The 12,100-nt window shown below is 48.1% G+C and overlaps 4 protein-coding genes across 4 annotated transcripts; 3 read left to right on the top strand and 1 right to left on the bottom strand.

The window, feature by feature from the left end:
• Positions 1-1,145: 1,145 nt before the first annotated feature.
• Positions 1,146-2,486, top strand: AKAW2_80526A (uncharacterized protein; the record flags this gene model as incomplete). The annotated part of the gene is made up of 1 exon (XM_041681556.1): positions 1,146-2,486. One exon carries the CDS (start codon positions 1,146-1,148, stop codon positions 2,484-2,486), a length of 1,341 nt encoding a protein of 446 aa, XP_041548487.1.
• Positions 2,487-2,947: 461 nt separating this feature from the next.
• Positions 2,948-3,979, bottom strand: AKAW2_80525S (zinc-binding alcohol dehydrogenase family protein; the record flags this gene model as incomplete). The annotated part of the gene is made up of 1 exon (XM_041681554.1): positions 2,948-3,979. One exon carries the CDS (start codon positions 3,977-3,979, stop codon positions 2,948-2,950), a length of 1,032 nt encoding a protein of 343 aa, XP_041548486.1.
• Positions 3,980-5,196: 1,217 nt separating this feature from the next.
• Positions 5,197-5,546, top strand: AKAW2_80524A (uncharacterized protein; the record flags this gene model as incomplete). The annotated part of the gene is made up of 3 exons (XM_041681553.1): positions 5,197-5,209; positions 5,268-5,402; positions 5,467-5,546. 3 exons carry the CDS (start codon positions 5,197-5,199, stop codon positions 5,544-5,546), a joined length of 228 nt encoding a protein of 75 aa, XP_041548485.1.
• Positions 5,547-7,039: 1,493 nt separating this feature from the next.
• On the top strand, positions 7,040-11,538 carry AKAW2_80523A (uncharacterized protein; the record flags this gene model as incomplete). Its single annotated transcript, XM_041681552.1, has 6 exons — positions 7,040-7,200; positions 7,273-8,116; positions 8,165-9,825; positions 9,878-10,222; positions 10,273-10,887; positions 10,944-11,538. 6 exons carry the CDS (start codon positions 7,040-7,042, stop codon positions 11,536-11,538), a joined length of 4,221 nt encoding a protein of 1,406 aa, XP_041548484.1.
• Positions 11,539-12,100: the final 562 nt, after the last annotated feature.

Here is a 12,100-nt window from a genome sequence, read left to right as displayed (position 1 = left end):
AGTGATGTGATTAGTGTGAAATTACCGGCGAAGTGGGAATGACCTTTACAGTTATGCAGGCCAGCGCAGCTATGTTGTCACCCAGTGCGTTGTACATTTCTTGATCGTGACATGCGGGGTAAATCTCCCAACACTGAGATATGATCACTTCTCGGCAAATGGGAGTACGTGTCAAGTTTCTGCAACTACATGACATGGTGGCACTCGGATATATTTCCGGAGTACCTTATTGGGTATCTGCAGCTGATAAAGATATTGCTAGCTTAATGGTCTGGTGCAGATCGAGAGTGCAGCTTTTGTGACCAAGATTCTGACTCAGAATCCGCCTGAGCAAATGCTGCTCCAAAGGTGACACCGTCATGATAGTAGATGACACTATGCAAGAGCTACTTGTTGAGAAGATCACAGCGTGAAAGGCTTTATCATGCCAAAGCCCAGATATCAACGTTTGACTCTACAATTTAGATCATTTCATTTCATTCCCTAGAATTAGGCAGTGTATTATTCTTATCATACAAATCTGATCACTTCTTTTCCGGCTATCTAAGATCACAGCCTATCGTGTCTTGGGGTTATTGGTAATTAGTAATAAGGCGGTCCTCATTTTCCCATGGATTGTATTTCCCCACCTCGTGTATGCCTCTACAAAACCGTCCAGGATTCGGCCGTGTCATGCTGAGGATAGTAATTGGCATTGACAGCGATATTTACGAGACATGGCTTAGAATAATGGTGCATACAGGCAGTGAAATTAAGAGACACTAAATTGGCATGACTTGGATCGACGTGAGGGACACCCCATCTACAGTTGCCAGACTTATGCGTTATCAAGACGCCAAGAATGTCAGTAGCTACGCCATCTCATATCGCTAACCGTTGTTATCCTCGGCCGACTTTAAGGCGAGCTAGCCTCGGTTGGCAGTATTAATTCCGCTATCAGTGTTTCCCCGCACACAGATGAGGGGTATGATTCAACATTCCCGTCGTTGTAACCGGGAGACTAAGTGATTCAACACACAGTCGGGATAGAATTCCGCAATTCAGTAACGAGGGAGTAAAGGGCCTTATCAATCCGTCCTGAATTCCATGAACCAGGTTGCAATCTATCGCTTGCGTCTCTTTCCTGACATCAAACGTATCTCAACATGCATTTACCCGCTGATTCAATGAGTAGCAACAATAAGAGCAAGCCATGGTTGCCTCGAGCCGCAGCCCCGGAAATCATATTTTACAATGCCAATGTTGTGGATGTGGAAGCTGGTGACATAATTCCTGATGCTGTTGTTCATATCAAGAATGGGCGTATCATGGAAGTATCGACTGGGGATGTAGCGACTCCCGATGCAGTGAATTTAAAAGGACAGTATATCTGCCCCGGCTTAATCGACTGCCATGTGCACATTACGGCAACTCCAGGTTCTCCGTCTCTCAAGGATATGTTTTCTGCCAGTCCAAATACCATCGCCTATCGATCCACGTTTGTTGCACGCGAGATGCTTCTCCGAGGATTCACCACGGTCCGCGATACCGGTGGTGCCGACTACTCCCTCCGCGAAGCCATCGAAGAAGGCTTGCTTGCAGGGCCACGGCTATTCATTGCTGGCAAAGCACTCTCGCAAACTGGTGGACACGGCGATTTGCGAGCCAATTATCAGGGGTCCGAGTATAAATGTTGTGGCGGTCACAGCCCGGCACTGGCACGGGTATGCAATGGTGTCCCCGAGTGCTTGGAGGCTGCCCGCGACGAGCTCAGACAAGGAGCCAATTTCTTGAAGATTATGTGCGGTGGTGGTGTAGCAACACCGTCGGATGCGCTTGATATGTTGCAGTTTACTGCCGAAGAGATTCGCGCAATCACAACGACGGCGAGGCAGTCCAAGACCTACGTCACGGCACATGCCTACACTGTGGAGGCTATCCGTCATGCCGTTGATAATGGTGTTCGAGGCATTGAGCATGGTAATTTCATCGACGAGGAAACTGCGGCGTATTGTGCAAATCTGGGCGTTGTCTTTACTCCAACATTGGTTACCTATTATGGCATGTCCAAGCCACCCTTTGACAAGTTCCTGGATGATTTCAGCCAGGCGAAGAATCAACAAGTTCTGGATAGTGGTCTAGAAGCTTTGTCAATCTTGCACAAGGCAGGCGCAATGATATGCTATGGTTCCGACCTCTTGGCTGGCCTGCATCCCCTACAGAACCAAGAATTCTCGATTAGGTCCAGCGTTCTCAGTGCGAAGGACATTCTGAAATCTGCAACTGTGAATGCAGCGCGGTATCTGGGAATGGAAGGCCAACTCGGGTGCATTAGAGAGGGAAGTATTGCGGACATGCTAATCCTGACATCTAATCCTTCGGAAGACATTACCATCCTTGATCGCATACAACATCATCTTGTGGCTATTCTCAAGGATGGGCGTATTGTTTCCAAGAACGCAGACTGGCTGTCGGTTGATCCTCTGTACGATACCTGCCGTAGTTAGAACCGGTGAACAAACCTTGCTTTACATCGAATGGCGACTTATGATCGCCCGAAACCATTCAATAGAGATTCATATGATAACTCCATTTCCCCTCCGGGCTATTGCTTTGCATGCGACATGAAACCTAAGCGCAAAGGGAAGCTAATTCACACGAAAGCATTTCTCTGGGGTACCCAAAAAGGCTGCTTAATATTATCTCATATATTCATCAAATCGTATTTTCTCGGGGATAATGGTTATTTTTCTTGCGCTTTTACCGTTTCAGAGCGCTGTGGACATACTCTGCGTAGATGCCCTTTCGATAATTGACCTGGCTGTTGAAGTAGTTCTGAATATCGCGAGGCGCTTGGGGTCTTCTTGTAACTTTTACAATCATGGTAGTCATTTTTGGGACAGAGATAAGTTATAATGGTTTTAGATTTGAAACTATAGTGAAAGTCCGACTGGCGTTCTACCTTCCTTCACTCTTCTGTAACCCTCAAAACATACTTCACAGCACTAGCCTTCCCGGCCTTCAAGGTATTCAGAGCGGTTTCTACACCCTCCAGACCACCTGGCGTTACCTCATGGGGATGAGGCTTGAGCCAACCCTCACTGAGGCCCCTGCTAATCATTCGCGACCACACATAAGCGAAATCCTTGTCATCCGCGTGGCTACTTCCAACGTTGCTGAACTCAACCCGTATCGTGCTGAATAAATGTTCAGGTGCCTCCGGCGTCACGAGTGACACTGCGCCCGATGTCTGGTCCAGAACCTTCTCAACCACCTGGAAGCTCGATGCCTCGCTGACCGCGTCTAGTGCATATTGAAGACTTTCACCAGCGGGTATGGCATCTCGGATTCCCCGTACGATCGCAGATTCGCCGTCCCGGTAGTCAATAACGACATCACCCTTTTCACTGTTCATCAAACTCCTAGCATAATCCATACCCCTTCCAGCGACGCCGATGATAGGATGAATGTCTGCTTTCTGTAACAGTTTGATCGCAAATGATCCGACAGCTGTCGCAGCACCGTAGACAAGAATTCCTCCTGCAGGCTTGGTGGCCCAAGATTTGTTTCCGAGCCATGGCTCAGGTAGGCCCAAGCGTGCAAACAGTGCGATCGAGGCGGTCAATGCAGCCAAAGGCACCGTAGCTGCTTCCTCGAATGAGATATGTGGTGGGATGTGAAAGGTAGCGTGCACTTTCCCAATGGCGTATTCTGCGAAGCTCCCATGCGGTGTCATATAATCGTGGAAGGCAGCCACTCGGTCTCCGACTCTGAACTCAGAGACTTTTTTGCCAACCTCGTGTACATAGCCGGCAATATCGTCACCTGTGTTTTTCCCGTCAAATGCATCCATCCAGTCAGGGAATTTCCAGTCCTTGGGGTTTGTGCCGCTAACGACGACTTTGATCAGAATCTCGTCCGGTCCGGGTTTGGGAATAGGCACGGAGTGAATCTTAACCTCCATGGGCCCATTCTTGCGAAAGACAAGTGCTTCCTTCATTTTGATAGTTGCTAGTAGCAGAAATGAACAGTGGGATGTATGAACGAGGTGATAAAGAAAATAGTAATTGAAAAAGTCAGGGATTGGTGAGAGGTTTTCATGCGGACATCGCACAGTTTATATAGCATCTTTGGTCTGCAACTAAACCAGAACTGCCGCTGTGATATCTGCGAGCAAAATGGCTCCTGATGTATGCTTGGTCATCTTCCATCATCGCAATTCAAAATCAACCTCTTTCGAATTCTTTTGAGCGGAAATGGGCCATGTTGTCGAATGATAATGGAAAAAAAGGCAGGCGATTCTTCCGACTGAGCTGCCGAGATCCACAGACCCACACTACACGCTAACCATAAGAAGAAGTATTCGGTGCCAAGACTTGCTAATCCTGGGGATTCGCCAAATCTCAACCGCCTCACAACCACATGACCCGCGTCTCGGCTTCTCTGCTTGGTTGTGTCACTCCCGCCATGCTAGCTCCTCCGCCTTCCGCCGTACTGCAGTACGGAGTAGGTGCAAAATGAAAGTAAAGAGCCGCTCAGTATGTCAGAACTGTCGGCAAAGGAAATATTCGGTGAGTCGCCGACGCCGACGCGGTCAAATCTCTTGTACTACTCAACTCAAATATTCTGCGACAAGGATTCGCTAATGTGAAATCCTTAGTGCGACGGAAAACGTCCTTCCTGTTCTCAATGCATATCAACGAAGAGAGACTGCCCGGGATATGAAGAGGTGACTTTTCTTCCGCCCAAGACTTCTGGACAACAAATCATCTCTTCTGGACCACTGGAAAGCCCTATATCACGTGAGGCGTCGCTATCACTTTCCGGATCGTCAACCGGGTGTCTCATACTAAATCTTTCGGCTTTTCGATGGTCGACAGATGAGGAATTCTTTGCTTTAGTGACGGAGTATTTTACTCCCGACTATAACAGCCAGGAGCGATATGGCCGCCCCAAACAGCACTTCTCAACCCTGTGTAGCCCCTGGTTGGAGACTGTCCCTCTGCTTCTGGACACAAGCAGAAGTGCAACCCTTTTGTCAGTGTCGCTCCGCACCTTAGGCTACTCAATTATAGCCAAGGGAAATAGAGACAGTAGACGCAGTCAATGGGACCTCTGTCGCGCCGAGTCATACACGAAAGCTGTCCATGCTTTGAGTAATAAAATCGCCGAAGATGACGGTGGCTGCAATGAATCCGCTGCTGCTTTTATGTGCTTATGTCTAGCCGAGGTAGGCAAAACGTTCATTTTATTCAACCAGAGTAAAATTGGCTATTGACACCTGCAAGTGGTTAGTACCTACCTCCCGTGGGGGCTGGATCGCTCATATCAGAGGGATTGGCCGGATGATGGAAATGTGTGGACCAGAGTCATTTACTGGACCGATCGCGCACCAGCTCTTTATCGGCTTCCGGCCCCTAGTTGTACGCATGACACATCCCTCCCAACTATTACGTGTTTTATCCATCAAGACTAATATACAAGTAGATACTGGAGGCGTGCATCTCCCGTCAAGACACGTTCCTTTCTTCGGTCGAGTGGCGGACAATACCTTTTGCATTTCATGAACCATCACCATTGCAAACACTATTGAGTCACGGTTCTATTTTGCCCTCTATCTTACGAAGAGTCCAGACTACAGATTCACACCCCCTCAAAGAAAAGGGACACCTGTATGAAGGAGTCCTTGCGGAGTTGATAAATAGTCTGCAGGATCTTGACAAGTGGGAACAGTCTCTGCAAGCTACGATAATTGGCCCGCTAAGCTGGCCAGTAAAGCCATTTCCGTCCCAGCCAAGGTCTGATGGGGCGGTAGCCGGGTCTTTGTGGTTCTACAGCCTCCCCGTCGCCACAGCAATGACGCATTTGTGGGCCTTTCGTGCAGTGTGCTTCAGTCAGATAGCACACCTGTTGTCATCAAATCCGGCGCTTTTCACGGACGCAATACGTATCTGCCTGAAAGTATCTGGAATTGAGGATTGTCATCAGCAAACAGTTTGCTTTCATAGAATGGTTTGCCAAAGCATGCTCTATTTCAAGCAGGGCACGTTGAGATTTTACGGTGCAGCTTCTGTCACGCTGCCGCTCAGAGTGACACAGATGGCCATATACTTGCTTCATTCTCGATGATAATATTCGACTACCATGCTGGGATCATGGAATGCCTTTACCGGACGGGTCGCGTCTGATAGCGAACATTCCGGCTCAAAACGGGTTGCGCAGCACTTTTGCGGAGGTGACCTTGCTCCCATGGCGTGCCTGCGATTCAACTGCCGTACCGCTGTATGCACGAACCACCAGGAATCTAGGTAACAAAGTCAAAAATCTTTACACCAGTCTCAATGGGAAGCTGATGCCCTCCAAAACTATTTTGGAGAAGTTTCCCGACTTCGGCCATAATGACTAGAAAGGCCGGTATTGGCGAGGGGCTCGTCGATGACAGGAAATGCTCACATCGCTACAAAGCCCTGGAAGATGAAACATCCACTGTTATGATGGCGACAGTGCCTACAGTCGAGTGGCGGAGGGGAGGAACGGGGCCTCCAGCAATAAAGAAGGTGGTAGCTCAGCCTCGCGATTTACCCGATTCGGGAGACCGGAGGTAAGCGGAATTATTGTCATGTGCCTCAAAGTTCGTAATGATTAACATTAACGGCCCATTAGTCTTGGTCCTTTGGAATTGACTCATTATCGGTCACTAAACTAATGTCAGTACAATCACCTGGATTACCCAATGAGCTGTTGGCTCGAGGACGATCAAGACAGATGTGGAGTACTGTCCAAAGCTGATAGGTGGCCCGTATCAGGGGTGAAGGAACTACTAAGACTTTGGGGGCGGGGTTAAGAGCAGTCGGTCGATTCATGGCGGTAGACTGGTTGGTAGTTCGTGTCAAGGTACATAAGTGCCCTCTAGTCCGAGGTCTGGGAATTAACATCCCCCACCCAGCACCGAGCCGTGTATTAGGCCCTCCTCAACCGAAATCGTGTCCATTTGAGGGCAATCGCTGAATGCAGAGCTTAACTGACCCAATATAATCCATCGTACCAGGCATTTTTAACAATGGAATCCCGTGAAAGCGCCCGTGAGCTCGTTAGGAGCATTGCTAGGGGCCGTGGTTATCTGAGTGAGGAAATACTGGAACGGATGGACCAGGATACCCGTCGAGAGGTCGAGGAAGCCATGCTGAAAAAAGACGAGATGATAGGGTCTTCTGTGTTGACGTATGAATTTTGAATCCTTACCCCCAGCACTCTCATATTGGAAGGAAATTGCTGATCTGACTGGCATCAAAGATTAGCCAAAGATGTTTATAATAGCAGTGCTCGGTTTGTGTTCGAGCTGTTACAGAATGCCGATGATAACAGTTACTCTAAGGCCAAATCCCGTTCGGAAGCACCCTATGTTTCATTTCGCGTCTACCCGCGACAAATTGTTTTTGAATGTAATGAGGATGGCTTCACGCCAGAGGATCTGATCGCCATCTGCAATATCGGAAAGAGTTCAAAGACTAGTGTCCAAGGATATATTGGAGAAAAAGACATTGGGTTTAAGTCAGTATTCATGGTCGCGTGGAAAGTTCTCATCCAGTCGGGAGAACTTTCATTCTATTTACAGCACAGGATTGGCGACTCGGGGATGGGCATGATTTCACCCATCTGGCAGGAAAGAGAAGAGGAGGTGCCAAATGACATAACTCGAATTACGCTGTTCTTGCACGAGAGAGGCCCAGAAGAAATCCTTGCCAAACAACGCGAGACGACCCGCCAGCAGTTCCAAGAGCTTCAGGCGACCTTTCTTCTGTTTATGAAAAACATTGAAAGAATCGACGTTGCCTTCTATGATGATGAAAGTAAGGAAACGTGTAGTATGCTCTACTCACTGGAATACCTGTGCAAATCTCGGGGTAAACTCCTGGACGAAAAAAGGGAGAACGGTCATATTCACGTGGATACTCGACACTACCATATCACCAAAATCACGTTGGACAAACTTCCCGTAAGCGAGAACAGAAAGTGCCCAGAGGCTTCTACAAAGTCAGAGGTCGTTCTCGCATTCCCAATGACTGCAACCTCCATTCCTATCACTGAAGCACAGCTACTTTATGCCTTTCTCCCGATAAGAAATATGGGGCTTCCAGTGAGACACTACGGCTAAGCATTCAAGGGCATCACTAATTTGTCTCAGTTTTTGATTCATGCAGATTTTGATACCGACGCCAGCAGACAGGACATACCTCTGTCTTCAACCCGGAATACCACTTTACTCAGTTATGTAGGCCTGGTGCTTGCTACAGCAGTGCAGGAATTTTGCCAACACCCAACCTTACAGTATCAATGGATGAGATACCTCCCAAGACGCGATGAGCTCTCCCGTGGTTCTTTTTCGCAAGAACTGAGTGCCCATATCCATGCTCACCTAAATATGTCTGATGTTCTTTGGACAAGAACTCATAGCGAACTGCACCCTATCATACGTACGCGAAGACTACCTTCTAGTATGCTCGATAGCAATGGAGATCCTCTGTTGCGAGACTTGAAGCCGGAACAGTATCTCTCCCCTAAGTATCGTCCAAGAGACTTGAATTTGTTGACGGGGTACGGTCTTGTTTATATGAGCAATTATGGGTTCCTGGAAAGGGTTCGCCAGGATCTTAGCCGCGACGACTCACTGATAAGATCTTCCAGTGTCAAAGATGATGATTGGCATTCGCGTGTGGCTAGGGTCCTGATGTCAGCCTACCAGGAGAGGCCCAAATCGGTGTCTGCGCTTGCTATTATCCCCCTGACTAACGGCGAATGGAGATCTTCAACTTCCATAAAGGCCCATCGCATCTACCATTCTCACTGTAACGGTTACCTCATCCCCGAAGTGAACATGCGTTTGGTAGACCCGCGAGCTGAGAAGAACCCCGACCGAGAAAGACTATTCAGTCAACTTGGTGTTAAGAATCCGAAGATATCTCGGGTTCGAGATGCTATTATCCGTACCAATTACAACAAAACGGTTGACCTCGACGTTTCTCGAGCACAGCTGGAATTTCTCCACCTTACGGCCCATCTTGACCGCCGAAATGATTCTGCGCATTTCTACAGCGACATAGATCTCATAGACCAGCAGAACAGATACCGGGAGCCGGATTCACATACCTTTTACTTTCCTGGAAAGGACTTGTACAGTGCCGAGCAATTACTCACGCCGACGAAACCTGCCGGGACCGGGAAGAGTTCAAGGCCCAGCGTTTACATCCTACATAGTCGCTATATGGAACCCCGCCCTATAAAGCCAATTGGGGAACGCCGGACATGGATGACGTGGTTGTCAGAGTCACTGCAGGTCCGCAACACCGTTCCAATTACAGATTCAACCCGGTTGAGCCCAGAGTGTACCTTCATAGCCGAGCATCATCCTGAGAGACTTGTAGGGTTCTTGGTCAAAAACTGGAAATTCGATGCTGCTCTCCTGGAAAAGCAGAAGCTGGTTGATAAGTTGTTAAAACTTCAAGTTGTCTGTGAGAGTGGATCGAGCTATTGTCTGGGCGAGACATATGTCCCGGTTCCTGAGCTTTCATACCTCAGACAATTTCTTCGGAAGGAAGATGATTTCCCATGGCTTAAAATCGACAATACCTGGCTTTCTGAACTGAACGATATGGCTAAAGCATTGGGTTTCGGCTTTCCAAAATCCGAGTTGGAAGCCTACCTGCGAGCTCTACAGTCTATCAAGGAATCTAGTGATGGTAATGATGCAACACTCAATGAGACCGAGCGTGTCTACGATCTGTATGCACGCATCCAGGCTCAGTACAGTGAGACCTCAACACCAGACTATTGTCGTTCATTGCTTCGGTATAGTATAAATGCATTCGAGGGGTTTTCGATATGTTGATTGTCTACTTAGGACTGCTTTCGCTTCTCAAAACATCATTTATGTACCACACATACATGACGAGGCAGAAAGGCCGTGTTGGGAGTCCTCAGGCAATTGCTTGTGGGAAGCGCCCCAAGCCATGGAATGCAAGATCCCTCTAAAATGGAAGTACAACCACGTGAAGCATGGAAGTTGTCTTGCCAAGCTCTTCAACAAAACGCTAGGTATACCAAACGTTGGGTTGAATGACTTACTGAAAGAGCTGAACTCTTTATCTGCAAAGGGCTGCGACAATGTCGACAGAATCCTAATCCTGTACAGAGAAATAGATAAGTGCCGCCCGAAGATGAATAAGGAGACTGCAGAAAAAGTCCGGTAAGTCATCTATATCGCCGCTCGATGACAGTGAAACTTACATCTTCTAGGCGGAACTTCGAAATGAGGGAACTTATTTATAGTAACGGGAAAGCCACAGGTGAATGGCATAGCCCATCGCAATGTTTGTGGTCGACTGTCACCAATACCAGAGGGATCGTAACGCTCAAGGACCTGTACAAAGACCTGCAAGACTTCTTTGTCGAACTACTAGGTGTTCCAACATTGACAGCGGAAATGGTGTACAGCAAGCTCCTTGAGCAGGGACGCGGGATGACACCTATCAACGAGGTCAAAGATACAATCTGGCTTCTGAATTCGTACCTACAGAGTGAAGAAGATCCACCTAGTTCGACTAGCCTACTCGAAAGTAGAGTGTTCCCAGTGAGGTATCCCAACGGTGTCGTAGAGCTGCGCAGCTCTACAGTTGACTTCACCATCTCTGACCGAAAACATCTGTCACAATATTTCTTCGACAAAGTCCTGTTCCTTGATTTCAGTACTGAAGAGGTATTGCAGCTAGAGCCTTTCATCGAATGGGCTAAGATTGAGGCACGCTATATCTCGTCCTGCGTGAAGGAGATTTCCTGCTATACGGGCGACTCTTACAGGTCGCTGACGTCTCCAGATCGAAAGTTATCTCAGAAGGCTTACGGGCTACTGCGGTGAGCTCCATCGATGAAATTGCAAGAACGTGCAAACCCATTAACATCAGTACCAGAATTGCCGTACATTATAAGAGCCCACGACTAGCGGACGGAGAGCGGGCGCTTTACGACTTACTAAAGAACATCGATGTTCGCGAAACCGATGGGATCACCTCTGAACTACATCTACAGCAGGATGGGAAGGAAATCAAAGCGAAAGTCTCGGAGGGCGAGATACATATCGAAGAAATAACGGATGGGCTGCACATCTATGTGCCGTGGGATGCGAAAGCCCAGTACATCTGCTTCCTGGACAGAATACACAAAGATCTCTTGGAGTGGATTCTGACGGAGCCGTCTACGGCAATATTTAAACCGTACAGCGAAAAGGCACTAACTCTAATGAAAAGTATTCTACAGGCGCCGGTAGAGTATGTTTCTCTTATCCTAGATAGGGCTGGTATAGTCCCCATTGAGACACCGGAGGACTTGTCCGGTGTCGATGTTGACGCTTCCAATCCTACCGACCAGACCTCTGTTGAGAACAGCCATGCTATACGAGGGTCAAGTTGCCGCAGCGACAGCATATCAGCCTGCGATGCAAATGATACAATTGCGAATGAGCTATCTGATGATGGACATGAGGCCCAAGACCTGGGTGACCTATAATTCACAGAATCACGCACCTACCCGCTTCAGATGGACCCTGTCGTTGCCGACTTCGACCTCCAGAAACGGAGTAGGTCTGGCACATTGCATGCAGACACCGCATACTTCGATTTCCTTGACTCGTCGTGAACGCCGCCAGCGGAAATACATTCCCAAGTCAGGGTCCATTTAACAGGGAATCCCTCAGTCGAGCACTGACTGTTCGGCTGGTTGACGACGATAACCCTGTCTGTTTTCACACCTTCCACATTGCGAACGAGACATTGAAATTGCCGCGACAGGAGAGCTATTTGTAAATGGCTATATATAGACTTCGAAAAATCGTCTCGCCTAGATTTAGACCTTGCCGCTTTCACTAATCAAGCTCCATATGATAAATATCAGCAGCGGCCAAACGTTTGCGAAGATAAACTCTTTCGTAGTAAAGTCATTCTCATTGTATTCTCTGCTTTCATTACATGACAATCCTATCGTTTTGCTTACGCCTTTATTTCAAATATCATCCACACCGTCGCCTCCACGAATCCATTTGTCGGCTATGCTACCTTTGAGATGGACAACC

This window comes from Aspergillus luchuensis, chromosome 8, assembly GCF_016861625.1.
Source record: "Aspergillus luchuensis IFO 4308 DNA, chromosome 8, nearly complete sequence".
NCBI lineage: Eukaryota > Fungi > Ascomycota > Eurotiomycetes > Eurotiales > Aspergillaceae > Aspergillus > Aspergillus luchuensis.
The sequence above is the reverse complement of the archived record's forward strand: the minus strand, read 5'-3'. Positions and strand labels throughout refer to the sequence as shown.